The sequence below is a fragment of the Mycetomoellerius zeteki genome, unplaced genomic scaffold (genome assembly GCF_001594055.1).
Source record: "Mycetomoellerius zeteki isolate Tzet28-1 unplaced genomic scaffold, Tzet1.0 scaffold106, whole genome shotgun sequence".
In the NCBI taxonomy this organism is placed as follows: Eukaryota; Metazoa; Arthropoda; class Insecta; order Hymenoptera; family Formicidae; genus Mycetomoellerius; species Mycetomoellerius zeteki.
Window position 1 is genome coordinate 3,591,691 of NW_017255975.1, and position 17,386 is coordinate 3,609,076.

General features: G+C 38.3%; 1 protein-coding gene across 1 annotated transcript in view; it reads right to left on the reverse strand.

Moving 5' to 3' along the window:
- Positions 1–17,386, reverse strand: part of gro (TLE family member transcriptional corepressor groucho) — a 76,324-nt gene that overhangs the window by 40,165 nt on the left and 18,773 nt on the right. The window contains exons 3-4 of the mRNA XM_018447683.1: positions 4,817–4,923; positions 4,194–4,257 (exon numbers count right to left, since the gene is read on the reverse strand). Of these exons, the coding sequence (XP_018303185.1) occupies positions 4,194–4,257; positions 4,817–4,923 (171 nt within the window). The remainder of the gene's footprint in view (positions 1–4,193; positions 4,258–4,816; positions 4,924–17,386) is intronic.

Here is a 17,386-nt window from a genome sequence, read left to right on the forward strand (position 1 = left end):
TCGAGAAGCGTGCCCCAGGGATGTGGGTTACGTTTAATTTGTTGCAGCGCGAAAAAACGCGGCGGAGAAAAAACATAGATAATTGGAAAGTCTTCTCGTTCGCGGGCAGGTCGGAGATGCGCAACGACCTCGGGCCCGTTTTCGATAAGGTTTTTTTCGTTCTATTCCCCGTTTTTTTGTCCCTCATCCATACCATCGAATTTTCTTTCTCTTTTTCCAGCGCTCGCTCGATCATTACATTCGCGTATCGGAAATCAAATTAATTTTCTGACGGCCCGGGGATTCGGAGCTTTCCGCTTATACCCCCGACTGTTTTTGACGATATGTAACGGCATCTGCCTCTTCTTGCCTTCAAAATATAGGAGTTAGGAAACGACGTTATTCATCGAGGGGATCATCTCGTTCGAAACTACATTCCAAAGAATTAATTCTCCGACGATGCATTGCACTCTATTACGATAAAAATATGAAACGCCTGCAAGCAATCGAACGGAAGATGATTATCAATTCGAGGAATGCGGATCAAGATTTGTAATAATTGGAACATGTCAGATTTTGCGAGATTATTTTCGTCGTGATCGAAGAGACACTTTATACAATGACCCAAAATTTGTCTCGTTTTTTTAGTTTTTACGAATAAATAAAGGATAAGTTTCGCAGCATGTAAATTAGAACGACAAACAAACATGTTATGAAAGATGAAGCGAAGAGAAAATAATGTATTCGCGAGAAAAAGTTGAGTGTTGATTCCGTCTCTCTGCTAGGTACTTTTCAGTATAAAATGTCATTTTCCAAAAACACATTTTCAAATCTGCAGAATAAAAAGATAAATCGTGAATAGAGGAAGATCAAATGACAAATAAAGATGAAGATAAAATTTTTCTAAATCCATAATGCGATTTCAATTCACAAATATTCTACGTCTTTTAATAAGATAATGTAAACTATATTCATACAATTTAAATGCACTGAACATCTACTCTCTAAAAATGAATCAGTGTATTACTATATACTGAAAAACAGTAAATATTCGCCTATGATTACATCGGTTATAAGTGTATTATAGTACTGAAGTCACTGATTCACTTTTATAAAATACAAATAAATCAAGTACAAGTAAATCAAATCCCTGGAAACGTGACATGATTGGCGGTATCTCGAGGAGAGAAGAGAAAAATATCGTAATGACATAGAAAGGCGATGATCCGTAAGACGGGGCGGACAAAAGAGTGAAGCGAACGAGTGGGAGGAGCGGCTGGTCGGAGTGGAAGGAGGGAAAAATTGAAGCAGCGCGCGGATTTACGCGGCGCGTTACCCTAATGAAAATCGCGAAGGATGAAGTTGCGCGCGCGTGGCAGCGGTGGCGGTGGTGGCGACGGCGGGAAGAGATGGTAGGAGAGGCGGTCGGAATACACGAGGGTGGAATTAGAATATCAGAGACACGGCTGGCGTAGGGTGGTGTACGTACTGTGTGCCACCCGCACACCAACGCTCCTCGCCCTCGTTCGCGCGCGTCTCCGGCTTGCACGTATATAATACTTGTCAGTGGTTGACAAACCCTCGACATCAATTTCTCTCTCTGTCTCTGTAATTCGCCCCCTCTTTCTCTCTAGTCTATCTCTTCCTCGCTCCCTTTTCCCTCGACGAATCTTGCTTCTCTCTTCCTCGCTACTTCTATCACTCCACTCCCCTTCCCTCTCCCCCTTGCCACGGCCTCGTCCAACTGCTCCTCCTGTTGCCACCCCCTTCTCTATCTCTCTCTTCGTTTACTTTGGAGATATCGATTACCGGCTCAACTCCCAACCCCCATCAACCCCTCTGTCACCTCCGACCCCCCTTATCCACTCCCTCTAGCACCCCCGACTCCCTTCCACTCGGCCCAGCTTGCTGCTTGGTTGCTTGCACGGTGTCACATCGGTGTAGCAGTTTACAGAGACAGTATAGTTCGCGACAATTACGATCGGCCGTACAGCAGACAGTGGTGTAGGACCTCGGAATCCAAGGATGCCGGGCGGCGCGGCGTTACGGTGAGGACATCGATCTGCCGAACGCGGTTCATTTTCCGTAGCAGTTCTTAAAGTCGCCTGTTTTAACGGTGTAAATGGAGCTCGCGTAAAACGAGCGCAATTTTCGCATGCAAAACACCATCGGCTTTTCGCGTTCGCGTGAATTTGGATTTGCATTTCTTAGGAATGCATTAAGCGCGCAAATCCTAGCTACCTGTATTGAAGCACTCCGTTTGAACTTATCTCGAGAATTAACGGATAGAAATGGAACGTTTCAAAAATTACAACCATGCATTTCCGCAATTACTTTACGTTAAGATCAAAAAACCGATAATTAGATATTCTGTCAAGTATAAAACGAAAAGAGATACGGAAACATTAACTAAGACTTAAAATAGACTAATGATTACCAGAGAGAATATTCTTTACAAAATTTTCCAGCAATTTTGATACAATTCTAAATTTATACTCGGGATCTTTATGTTCAATCGTGATAACGCAGACAATTATATAGTTAGTTTTAAACTTATTGAAATTATTATATCGATTGCAATCTCTACAGACAACCATAGAATTCTGAAAAGCAACCGAGTAAACATACGCAATGTGCCTTTAGCTCCACTGAAATTTGCGTCTATTGAGCATAACAGGGTTATTGACCCGCCAATCCGCGTTGTTCGCTTTCGTATCTCGAAAGCGGTTTACAGAAACATATAAGCCCGCTACCTGCGAGAGCGCATTCTCGTACAATGCTGATTTTGTATCGGGACAAAAGATTTCGTTCCGATCCTACTTGATTTTTATTTTCATTTTCAGTCGAGCCACCGTGTCTCTCGCAAGTTTGATTTGCTATGAAAGACGAGAAACGCTTTATATGCAGCACTCAGGAAATATTTTCATACTAACTTCTCGAGTGAAGTCTACGACGATAGTTTCGCAATTGGGATTTAAGAAAAAGTTACATATTAGAACTTATTTTACAATTTTATACGTAGTACTTGAAACGTTTTATACGCGAATTCTAAGAAAGCGCTTGACTGCGATCCGATGCATGACTTTTTGCAACAGCTATTCACGATGAAACGGGCGAGCCAATATTTCATTCAGAGCATTCAATTTCCGGTATCAACACGTCGTCTCCGTATATTGCTTTTGAAACGAAGACAGGGATCATATTTTTCAGTACAAGCCGTAATCCAATTTAATATAATTAGCATTATTCAAAATGTCAAATAATGATATTATCTTAAAAATAATATTTCGAATAAATAAATAAATATATATATATATATATAAGAAACAGAAATGTACGTGTACACTACAGCTTCTGAATAAATTATAACAGCCTCGACTTCAGGCAACTTTTCGCATGTTACGTAACTTTATAGTCTCGTAAAGGAAAAAACCTATCATAGAAATGGCAATAATAACATCCAGCTTGCCTCGGGGTAGAGAAGAAGAGAAAAATAGGTACTCGTGGCGAATACTTTGGTCCATGTTAGTACTGCACTTTAATATAGGTAAGTCCAAGTTAAGCTCCTTACCGATGACGATACGATTAGTACGGTTGGCTGGACTAATTGCCTTCACGCTGATAGAACTAAATCAAAGAGGGACCAGCAATATGAAGCGAAAATAATATCAATCGCTTTTCCCAGAGAGAACGGCTTGCACTCTTCTCTCATTTATATAATATCCTATTCTTTCATGCTCGCATTATTGATAAATATCGTGTGCCTGGCATGCATTCTCGCGTGCCAATACGAATGCAAGTCGAGAGAGACTCCTCGAAGAGTTTCTTCGCGATGCACGCAAAACCGATAATCGAATTTTGTTTTTATTTTTAACGACCCTATGCATTTTGCACAAGTTGTGGGAAACGTTGGATTAAATATTCGCCGAAACTCGAGAAGAAGTAACGATACTTTTTCCTTTACTTTTAGTATAAAGTTTCTTACGATATTCTATCGGAGCTTGTTTGCTTGTTGTTATATTTCGCGCATAAAAGGATTATCGAACACTGAGAAGCATAGCTGCGAGTATCGTCAACATTTTCACGATTAAGGAACTAAATTGTTGTCGGAGTTGTTCTTGGTTTGGTCCGCTCTCGACTTGCGAAACGAAAGAGGTAACGAGACTCGATCGAAGAGAGGAAAGACACAAAAAGGAACTTACAAAGTGCCTTACCATAACGTAGTGCCTCTGCATCTCGGTCTTCTCACTAGCTAACTTCTCGCACTCAAGCTTCAGTCTGAAACACAAAAAAATCAGAAACGATTGGGTAGAATAAGATAGATAACGCTTCAATATAAAGGACCCCCTACAGATCATATGGAAATGTGTTCCCAGGTTAAATTGGCTGGAATTGAAGTATGTTGTTGTCTTCGACGTCCCGAACAAAAATCTTAATGGGCACGATTCTCTCTCTCTCTCTCTCTCTCTCTATATATATATATATATACATATAAATTCACTTTTCCGTTCAGAGTGGAAACCTGAATTTAAAGTGGAAACCTAAACCTTAAAATACATAACTTCGAAGTAGGAGTAAAACGCATGCAACATGCATCAAATGGTGCGAATCAGTCGAAGCATCATCGAAAATCAGCTGAGAAAACGAGGAAAAATGTAGAGGAAAACTCGTCGTCTTGAATAATCGCGAAAATTCGAGGAAACACGATGGAGCAAATAGAAAGAAAACGAAAAGAGAAGGACTAAAAGAAAATAGAAATGCTCGAGAAACGGGGGCGAATGGCGAGGAAGAAAAGACCAAAAGGAAAATAAGCGAGGAAAGAAAGAGAGATACTCACGAGTGGTACTGCTGCTGGATGAAATTGAATTCCTCTTTGATCCTCTCGCAAGTGTCCGCCACCGTGAATTTCAACCCGCCAGCAGCCCCGCCGCTACCACCGCCGCCCTGTAAGGTAAAAAAAGGATTGGAGAAACGAAGGGATTCAATTAGCTATGTATACACAACAATACGGACGCGATAGAGGATATGTGCGCACGTGGGCGTTAAAACCGTGCGCGAAACGCACTCGCGACGAATAAGCCGCATCCGCGACAAGCAGCCTGCCGTCACTTTGTGGCATTGTATTTAATCTTTTTAGCTCCGGGGCCAGTCAGCCATCCACGTGCAGATCCCTGGCTATTAATACGAATAAATGAACTAACCGTATCTGCGGTTACGGACGCAGGCAGCTTATTATACTAGAGCACGGGAAAATGTTCGTTATCAAAAATCGTAGTGATATTTACACAAGAAAAGTTACACACGTTATCCGTGCTCTTGAAAATCAATTTCAGTTTGCTTAATATTCTTTGTTTACTTGATACTCTATATATGTATACATTACTACATACTACACTAAAAAAATTATTTACTTAATCTTAATATATTTCTTTTAATAAACTGAGTAAACAGTTACTTATAATAAATAAGTATTTATGGTACTCAATTAAAAAATTATAGTTAAATCAAAAATTAATAATTTTTGTGTCAAATGAATATATATTTATATTTAATTAGAACTATTAGAATATTTATTAAAATTTAGGTTTTCTTCAGTATATAAATAATACAACCATGTATAATTTTTTTAAATATAATATATATATATATTATATGCACAAAAATCCTAATATAATTATAACTTTTCGTTCAAAAAAAAATTATTAAGATGCTAGTAGCATAAATCAATCAATTTATAATTGTAATATTATTATTTCGGCTTCAGTTTATGATTGCATTTCAACTCCGACAGTAAGTGGCGCGCAGTTTATATGACTAATGGGTCAATTCTAAGCAGAATCGTAAGACTCGTAATGTGTTCTCGTAAAACTTGTAAGAACTTGTGATTAGTATTCTAATTTTATGCGTATATATCGTAAGACGTACGATTATTTGTAAATGTCTACGATTTCTTGTAAATTTTATGGCTAGTAAGAAGCTAACTGCAAAAATATTGTATAAAAATATAAGTACTTAAAAAAAATTCTTACAAGTCTTACAGGAATATGTTACGAGCCTTACGATTCTGCTTAGAATTTAGGTATAAAAGATGTATTTATAGAATTTACATTTGAAAGTATTGTTGGGCACCAAAATCTAGATTCGATCGTATTCGCTCTTTTCTTAGTTATATGATTTATTCATATATTTAGATTGATTTATATTGTAAATCATTATTATATATATATGTATTATCGTTAATAAGAGATTTTAATTTTTTCAGATAATAATTTCTTCAGATGTTAAGATTTTATTTGTCAATATTGCAAAGAGAGAGTTTTAAATTTTAATTACGACAGAGAAGAATCTGTGGTAGACCGTTAGTCAAAAAGCGCGAGAGTTTCTCGTTTCGTCGGATACCTTCGAAAACACATTAAGTTGCGACGTGCTTAAAGTCGAAGATGACAAGGAACCAGCTACGTCGAATGACCTTCGAGCACATAAGGCGCACGCAACACATGGGACCAAGTCCAGAAATGCGAGCAAGGGGCAGCCAGGTATAAAAGAGCGTTTTCAAGCAGGGGCAAGAGAAGACGGGAAAGAGAAAGAGAGAGAGAAAGAGAGAGATGAAGGGACGAAAGCGCGGGCCTGAAGAGCCAAGGATGAAGGGCTGTGAAGGCGTCCTTAATGAGACCCATTCCACCAGGTACCACGAGATTCGTTCGAGTCCACCACCACTCTCTTCAGTGTGTGCGCGCGCGCGCGCGCGTGTGTGTGTGTGTGTGTGTGAGAAAGAGAGAGAACATCGGATATATACACATACCACCAATGGCACTTGGCGCGCCGACTGAAATTACGGAGGAAAAGATCGGCGCTTTCCGATGACAGTAATGATTACGTTGCGGCGAAAGGGCGTCAATCGAATTTCGAAAGGATGCGTCTCGCGCGCACCTCTTAAGAGCGAACCGCCGAATACTATTATTATGTCGATGAAGGCATGTATCTGTGTGGATTTTTACGAAAATAGAAATTGGCTACTACAAAAATAAGCTATATAAAATTGTAATTTCAACAGCAACGTCGATGATCCTTCTCGGAACATCCAGACTTTCGCGACATGCCATATCGCCGCCACCGCGGGGAGCTCCATCTCATTTTGATAGATCGATCGATGACTGGCCAAACGACAGCGTGCACAAAAATTCCGATTTTTCGAGAGATCGTCGCCCCGCGCTGAATGATTTGGCCACTTGTTGAATGCGAAACGGGGAGTGGCAGTCGGTGGTAAAATGGTTTGGGAGAACGCGGGAGAGAGCACGGCGGCGGTGGGCCTCACTTGTTGCAATCATCAAACGGAAAAGTCATCGAACAGGTTGTTGCGCTGCAGCGCGACGCATCGTGTTGCATCGCGGCCAACGACAAATTCGTTTTCATCGAAATTCTCTCTCTCTCTCTCTCTCTCTCTCTCTCTCTCTCTCTCTCTTTCTCTTTACCTCGCTCTCCCATAACAGCGACGGTCACCGCGAGCCATCGGCTGAAATTAACGTAGTATGACTCTGCGAGTTGGCAAACATCAACATTCGTGTTTCTGCGAAAATATTACTACCTCTGCGTTTTGATCATCACAAAACTAAAGATTTTCCGATAAAAGCTGTTTTTTTTTTGGTTTATTAACAGGATTGTTATAAATTCCTCATTCTAAAAATTCCATAACTTTTTCCTGATTTTTAGATGATTTTCTCTGACTTTCAATAATATTTTGAAACTTTTTTGTATTTTCGTTCTGATTTGAAAATCGTCAAATATTTTGTTGAGAGATCAATTTAACGTAGCAATGTACATTACTATTAATGTTGCTAACACTGTTTGAATTTAAAAAATTTCCAAAACGGCATAGGTGTGATGTACGCATATTAAACTTCTTTAAAGCCAAGAAATTTAATTTTCCAAAAAATTTTGCAAAATTCCCTGGCTCTTCCTTGATTTCCTTGATTTTCCTTATCTCCAGTTTTCTGGCAACCTTGATTAAATGTCTTTTTTTTCAACGTGAAAAATGGACGGTTTTTCCTCTTGCCTCATTATACTCGTGTTTTTCGAAGAACTTGAAATTAAAATAACGAAACAACGTAACAATTGTATAAAGAAATTTTAAAATAGCTAAAAAAAATCGATTATACCGTCACACAGTAGCGTACGAGTGGCGTAAATGTTGATTTATAAATACTTAAACGGAAACTTAAATCGTATACTCCAAAATTAGAGACCTGTCTGTCGACGAGGTCATTATTCCCCGATGGTTACTTATTTACCGTTACCGAAATTGCTACTTTTACTCCGACGTCCTAAAAGCAAACGAAATGCTTTCATTGAAATAGCGTTATGAAAATCTTTACTTAATTAATTTTATTTATTATTATATCATATAATTGAAATATTATTTTTGCATTTAGCAATATGACGTAAATGAATATCGGTCGAATTATCTCACAGAAATAACCTCTCCCTTCCAACATTTCTGTTCCTAATTTCGTATCCATAATTTGATAATATCTCAGAGTGGCGTGAGCACTTTTAGCTCTGCCAGGGTCGCCCCACGCGGTGTCTCCGTGTGGACGCGCGTGTTATTAAGAAACGAAGACAAAAGTCCTCCTCCGTTCTCGGCGGTGCGGCCACGACCGCAAAACTGCACCACGACTGTGTTGTGCGTGTCTTTTGTGCTCGTTTCTCGTCCGCGAAAAGGGTTCCCCTTTTTCTTTCACACCGGCGGGTATACACACGCGGATAGTATCGAAAAACCGGCTGGTTCACTTTGTTGCCAGGAGATAATGGCCGTGCGAATCGTAAATAAGGTAATAGGTCTTTGGAGAGCCCCGGGTACGAGGCCCAAAGATCGGATGACGTAAGCGGGAGCCTCTTAAGGCATTCTGCATGCTTCCACGAGGAGCGGACACATCGAATATAAATCGTTCCTTCTCTTTCCTCCATCGACGGTAAATACATCGAAAACAAGAACGCATGATTCTTAAGGATCTCTTTTTATATTCTATTTTACTGTGATGTTTGCTGCAATGTCTACAACATATATTTTATCACGTGATTTGTTTCTTTAGAAAATTTCTTTGATGTCTACATCATTTCATATGTAATTCCTCTATTTTATGTAATTTCTATTTCATATGTCTCTCTCTCTCTCTCTCTCTCTCTTTTCCTTTTTAATTATTAGAGGAGAGTGATATTATGACCAATGTAGATATAATGGCCCCTTTTAATATCTCTATTAGGAAGTGAATTCTGGTGAATATTTATAGCACAAAACCAAGTATCTAAAGGCTCAGAAAATTAAAATTTAAATAAGAAAGTGTAATTGATCCTTGTATGCATCTTGTAAGTCCATAAACGCAATGGATAAATTTCCATAATGTTAAAGAAAAAGTGTGACAATCCATTGTAGGCAGAGTTTCAGAATAGTTAAGTTATCATTATTTAAAAGTAGGCTTAAATCAACATGAACAAGATAGAAGTTGACAAACCGCAGAAGTAATTGAAATGGATGAAACTTATAAAATTTGTTCAGTTGCTTGCCGTTATACCATGACCCTAATATGCCAATACACACAATAGTCAACATTTATTAACACATTTTTACTTTTTCAAGCATTTCGAAACGTTTTTGAAGAACATTTGAAGCATTTAATTTTACTTGGCTGTAAACATACAGATTTCAAGTTATTCAAACTTAGTTAAACAATAGCATGGCATTTTGCTTACATGCCCTAAACGTGCAGATTGCTGACAGTTTCTTTTTTTTTTTCAAAGTTTTTATATATCAAAATAATTATTACGTAAATCGATTATAACACTACTGTTAATATATAATTTATGTTACATGTACTATAGATTTTTAGTACTGAGCAGCTTATATGCGGAAGAAATTACAAATATACATTTGTATGCATTTTGCAATATTTTACACACACTTTTTGTTAATTTTATAATTAAATACTGTTTTTTAAACCAGTTTTTAAAATCTATTTTTGTAAAAGGCCACATTAGCACCCCTGGTTCTCTTCCGAGCCATTATGCAATGTCGCCACATTTTTATAAATAGTGTCCTTAGTAATAAATATTTCATAACTTTGAGTCTATATAGAATCAGTTAAACAACACTTCGACGAACGTAATTGTTAAGTTTTAAATTTAAATATTGATTATTAACCAAGTTATTCTATAAAATGTACGTCAATAGGACGCCATAATACCATTGCACCTCTTTTCTTCTATTAAAAAATTATTTCTCCTCTCACCCATGCAGAGATATTTCGCTCTGTCTATTTCTTTTTCCGTTTGACATTTATATTGGTTTGCAATTAAATTCTATAACTGTTTAAAAATTATTCACAGCTTTTAGCGCACTAGGTGAATTATAAGCGAATGTTCTCTGTGTATAGATCAAATCTACTTTTGCCGCTAATGGAAATAACACGACGGGCGATGGCAGCTCAAAGTCAGACGCCGGCTTAGCTGACGCAGCTGCAGTTGAATAAACATCGGCGCGTCGCGTCGGTGCGATGCGTGAGCGTCAGACAACGAGCGAGTCGTCGAAACTTGTACACGTGAACGACTTGCGTACACACTTGCACACGCGACAACGCATCCTGCACAAATAACGAGGCCAGGCATCATCACCGGGAACGCGCGAGTATGCGGATCTGTCGATTACGCGCGTGAACGGCCATTAAAAATGGTAGGAGGCCCGGAGAAGGAGAGGAATGGGAAAAAGATGAGCGAGAAGTAATCGCTCGTTACGACACAAAAAGTGGATATTGTATCCGCAGGCGAAAGAGGTGAAAAAGAAATGCGAGACGTTCATTTGGCAAAGAGAGCGCGAGCTCGAGACGACGCGACTAAGTGCTTCGTCCTAACGGCAAACAAGTTTTTCGCAGCGAGAGGGAAGACCGTGAGTCGTTTGCCTTTAAGAGATAGTGAAGCAGCGTAATTATTTCATACGCGCCGTCTCCGTCATAACATAATTAAATCTCGATTGATCGTGATACGTTCGCGTGAGAACGATCGTCGAGTATCGCTCTGTAATTACAAAATACTAGGAAACGAATCAATAACGTTCAATAAACTTTAAGGTCAGTTTCGATTCAGCTTAGATAAGCTTAGATCAAGGCAATCAGGTAGAAAAACACCATTAGCTCTAATTTTACATCGACAAATTACACCTCTACGAAGTGCAGAGATCACAGTTCATCGTAGAATGGGACGAGCGTCTGCAGGAAGTGCCTTCGATATTATTGCCGGTGTCGGCGGTGCTCATTTCGTTAATCGCTATTGTTAATTAATTAATAGAATCCTCTTGCGAACGATCCTGCGCACACTAACCGGATTACGTGAGACTCGTGATAGTAGTAAAGATGCTTAGGATACCTTGATAATATTGATGCTTTGCCTCAGGTGCAGAAGTATTTTTAATATCGATACTTTAGCTTCGTCGTGCTGGTTGGGTATTTAGAGAGGCAGTGGCAAATAATGGAGTTAATGAGCTTTAATTTATTTCTAAGAAATATATATTTATAAATATATATATTAATTAAAACAATATACAATAATTATAAAATTGCCACAAATTCCTCTTTTTAAAATATTCCATAAATTTTCCCTTATTTCTAGACAAAATTTCATGATTTTCCCTGGTTTTCCATAATATTTTGAACTTTTTTAAATTTTCATCTTGATTTGGAAACAATTAAATATTTTGTTGACGGAGCAATTTAACATAATAAATTACTATGTTGCTGACATTGCTTGCATTTAATTGCTAAGTAAATAGTACTCTAAAATTGCGTAGATGTGATGTAACTTTTTTAAAACCAAAAATTTTTATTTTCCAGAAAATTTTCCAAAATTCCCCTTACTTCTCCCTGATTTCGCTCACCGTTTCCAATTTCCTTGATATATCCCTGATTTCCAGTTTTGTGGCAATCCTAAATTATGCCGTTTTAGCTTAAGGATTAATTGAGACGGCGCCGTCTAAATCATATTTGACTCATTTTTTTACTCTCATTTGTTCCATTGTCCTATTATTTTAAATCATATTTCTCTCTTTTCTTTTACTTTATTTTTGTAAACATTAAATTTTTGATAAACACTACACTTTAATAAACTCTACACTTTTATCCATTATTTTAATTTAAAAAAATATTTTCACACACATATACATATATATATAGTCACTAAGTTCGCTTCAAGCGTTGCTTTCTTGCATTCATTTGTGTTATTTACATCATATGTGATTCAATAACTTTGTACATATTTATCTTGTTAAATGTATGCATATTACCACGCTTGAGGGCTTTTTCTTCGAACACGTAATAAATAATGCTTAATAGTTATTATTATTGTTATTCGTATTGCCCCTTAATATTGTAAATTTGTGATTGCAGAAATTTAATTCTTGACTATCGCCAATCAACAATGTAATATATGAAATAATATATGAAATAATTATAAAGTGGTGTCGATATTTGAGGGGACAATCGCGCATGTCAAGTTTTCGGAACTCCATTCATATTACTTTTATTTAAATGCCCCAGATTCGGACAATGGCACCCGATTCATCGATCGAAAACCTATTCTATTTGAATAATGATCAATCGACGAAATTACCATAGAATTACTACGTATTTCGGAGTTTTCGTACAAACGATTTGTATATGATTCGCGTAAAATCCTTTCAGGATGGTAGAGATTTTGAAGCGCGTTAAGGGCGTACGCGTGCTCGATCAACGTCGGTTTGCAGCGAGAGCGCTAACAAATGCCCTTCGCCCTAGAAAGGGGTGAGCACGCACTGTGGGGTGAACTAACAGAAGGGACATATGCGGGATCGCGGAGGAAGAGCACGTGGTGAAATTCTTGGCGCGCGCGGAAGCGTGCGCTTTGAATAAATACGGATCTTCTACCACCACAATAGCTGGTTGAAGGAATGGGGAAACGAGTCAACCCTAATAATACCTTACCATATTTGTAACATTCAATAATCGAACGCTCGTTAATTGGATTGATCCTCAGCGTTGCGAAAGGAAAAATATATCGTCTTAAATTTCATTTAAAAAAATTTGCATATTATATTAACGTATTTTTATGAAAGAGACAAAATTTTTATATAATATATTAAACTTTAAAAACCTAAAAGTTTTCAAATGAAAAATCAACTTATTTTGAAATGTGCAAAACGAAAATCTATATATCTATTGAGATTATTTTAATCTAATTTACTCGTAGTTGGGAGTCTAGTGTAAAGTTGGCTCCCAAAAATTGTTTTTTAATAACTTTTTTACTGGAATGTGCAAACATTTCCGAAAATTCGAAATGTGCATACATGTGCGAACAATGATGAGCAATCGAATGAGCTATAGAAAGTTAATTTTTTGTAAAGTTGGGGGCTAACTCCACATCGCTCAAAATAATTATCTATTCTAGAACGCTCAACTATTGCTAAAATGTCAAAACTTTTTGCAGCTTTGCTCATCATGCTTGAGATTGCTATATAATTATACATTTAGATGAGAGCCAATAAAATCATTTTTAGATACTTTAGCAAAATCATTCTTTTTGTATATTAATACTTGAATAAATTTACGATTGATAGACGAAAACTTAAAAAATGTAAGAATAGCAGATTAATGCCCGCGCATTCATAGTCAAGCTTTATAAATAGTATTCGTACACTCAGAGAAAAAAGTCGTATCAGTAACTATAAATTTGTAGTGAAATAGCGCCTCAACTATATACATATTAAATTCTAATAAGAATACTAGATTAAGTGAACTAAGAAAATATAGTACATTAACCATATAAACAATTTATAAATGGTTAATATTACTATATTTTCTTAGTTCACTTAATTTACTTATCGTTCTTATTAAAGCTTTATAATACATAGTTACAAATTTGTGTATGCATTTCTTATTTATTTTTGTCTTCCAAGTTTGAAACCAACGCTGCGCCTTTTATCGTAAACGAGTGGTTTCCTTCTTAGAGGAGAAACTGAACTCTGTTACGTCCCTCTGGTGACAAAGCCGCGTACTACTCGTACTGAGCGACACTTTAAAAATTTTTGTCTAAACTAGAAAAATGTAATTGTTATATCTATTTGCATGAAGTCCAAGTAACTACTCAATGTAATTGAGTCACTACTTCACTACCAATTAATAGTGCATACAATTTGTTACCGTGACTATATTTTTATAATATTCAGCACTACTTTAGTTTCTATTACTTTGTAAAACTAGTTACAGGTACTTCAATTGCAAAAGTTGCCAAATTTATAGTTGCTGGAACTATTTTGTTTTCTCTCAGTGTAGTCAGACCTTGTATTTAAGGCTTCCTTAAATACAAGGTCTGACTATGAATACGGACATAAATCTGTTGCGTTCGAAATTTTGATCAGTCTTTCACTTAATTTGCTTTGTAGCGATTCCGATCGAGGCAACGTTCGACAATTCTGGAACACTCCGTATTGCGTAACTTTGCTTCTCATCCAGCCGTGTAATCTCACGTCCATGTCGCAAGAACGGATCGGAGCACGTATACGCGTACAGATCCGCGTAAACGTGCACGCCGAGTCGAGCATTACGGGTCCCTCTGGGCTGTGTATATCGCTATGATTATATTATAGGCTAGATGTATATATCGCTATGATTATATTATAGGTTGAACGACACATAGCCGGCAGAGTGGATCGGAGGTGGAGAGGACCTCGAACAATCTCCACTCATGCCTCCAGACGCTCCGAAGCGCGTGATCCACGCGAGGGATGTGTCGTTTTCGGTGCAACGTGTACGTGTGTGCGTATGCACAGGTGCGCATTTCGCGCGTATTTCAAATACACGTGCCATTGTACGACACAATCGATGTTACCCCTGGGGGTTTTTGCTCTTTAACCTGCGCGCCGCTAAACGAGACTCGTCCTTTACGAGAGAGCACTTATCAGTGCTTAAGTAAAGAAGACAAAGATGGAGATAGACAAATAGATACAGAGAATGGATGGAGGGGCGGAAGGATGTACAACGGGGAGAAATTGGTGCCAAAAGTCGCGGCTTTCTCGGGGAATCCTTAGCGATTCCAGAGTTCTGCCGTCTTCTCGATGTTGAGGGGGGGGGGGGGTAATATCGGTTAAATAATTCATGAAGCTTCCGGGCGCGATGAATTCCAACGGAATATTTGGTAACACAATACGGAATATTTATAGAAACGTAATTTACCCAAGATCGACTCGAGCATTGTCCGAAGGACAGAATTCTTGCTTGTTCATCGCGAGGTCGTGATCGATTTTCCGTGGAGGATTCTCAGAGGGTGAAAAATGCCTCGGGCAATAAAATTGTCGCTTCATTCGCAGACTTTTAGTGAATAAAATATACGAGAGGAATGGCAGGGTGAAATCCTACTGTAAAGGACAACGAAATCGGCGATTTTCTCAGAGTGGCCATCTGACGGGGTGGTTAAAAACTCGCTTGTACCAGCAGGAGCGACGGGAGAGTGACTTCGATCGTCTTCCACCACGTGGACGATATCGCCTTCAGTAAATGCCTTCGTCACGCGAGGGGTGAACCATTTATAGTCTACAAGGAAGTCGGCCTTTTTCTCGTCTTCGCCGCGCGCGCATCCCCCGTACGGCCCTTCGTTCCTTCGAAGCCGCCACTGAGAGGGGGTAGCTTGGCTCGCCCGCCAGCCAGCTCTCACGCATCGCAACCTTTTCTCTGCCCGGCCTTATACGCCGTCGTGAGAACGATAATCATTTTATCCATGTGAGAGTAGCGAGACGTGTATCACCTGTTCGTTTTCTCAAAGCTCTTTGCTCGGAAATGATCTGCCCGGCGATATCGTACGCTAAAAATTCAACTTTGTCGGAGTCGAGTAGATATCCGAGTTTCGTTTCAATGTACTAACTTCCGCAAATAGAGTTGCAATGGCGAGAAACTAGAGAAAAGCGAAAAGATACACAGTTTCGATTATCTCCGGTTAGTTTAATGAGAAAAGAGAAAAAAGACGAATAATCTCGTTCGAAGTCTTCGGATGAATACTTGGAAGTTTTCATTAACACAGAAAAAGAATGACTTACACTGAAAAAAATTTTGGTCATTTTTGATCCAATGAATAATAATTAATCAATGTCCGATTTAATGTCCGACTTAATGTAGTTAATTCATTGAAACAATAACTGGATTCATTTATATAACTATATATTCAGTTATATAACTATATATTCTTGCAATGAATTCTAGTAATAGTTTTATAACTTAAATCATTATGAGAATTCATTGGACCAATTTTTTTTCATAATTCAATGGATATTTTATTGTATTTATGTACAGTTTTGATTCAGTGTAACTGGCATGAATGAATTCTTCTTTCTAAAGTATAGATTCAAGTTAAGTTTGCACGTACACAATTCTCGAGACTCAGAAAGTACCTTAATACAAATCGATAAGAAAAGTACAGTCATACCGCTATCGTTATTTCTATCACGAAGAATCGAGGAATCGCGATCAAGGCGAAGGCAGAAGAATCTCAAAGGATTTCGCTTATCGATCAAGGCGAGCGTTTTCCCGGACACGCTCGTTACGAGAAACGATTGCGATCAATTCTCTCGTAACGTTCAATCAATGTCATTGCGGAATTGATTAAACACGCAAATATGATATATTGATTTGTATCTGGCTTTAAAATAATTTTTACAATTAACACGATTAATCGGTAATTTTGATAAATATACTTAAATCGTTCTGAATTAAAAGTTTTCTTTTCTTTTAAAATTATGTACCGTAAGATTGCAGGGCGAACTCATTTCACATATATTTCTTTGTATTATTTGTATCTCATTTCAGAAGTGCAATGTATTATAGCTGTGTATGCTGATAATGCTCGTTCGATATTACAATATATAAAGTCAAAGTTTGCGATTTGAGCGGTTAATTACCGATTGACCGTTCACCCTACAGCAACTACCTGATCGAATAAGCAGCTAACGAAATTTCCGGCTAATTGAAACCGCTATGAGGCAGCCGCTAGCATTCCGATATACACAGCGTTCGGTCGTTCTTTCGATCGATCGGCATGATTCGCGATATACGACGAATCGACGGCAGTGATAGTCATTCACTGCGTCTATGTATCTCTGATGCCCTTCGTCCCAGATGCCCCTCTCTCTCTCTCTCTCTCTCTCTCTCCTTTCTTCTTCTATCCCTCCTTGTCTCTCTAGTTCGCTCGTCCTTTAACGAGGCTGGCCGAGGGTCGATCCCCGTTCGACATGTAAATGTAAATGTAAATGTTGAACAAGATCCCGCCAGGGTTTCCCAACCTCGAGTAGAAGGCACATCGACAAACTAATGCTCCGATGGTCGGAGAGAGAGAAAGAGGGAAG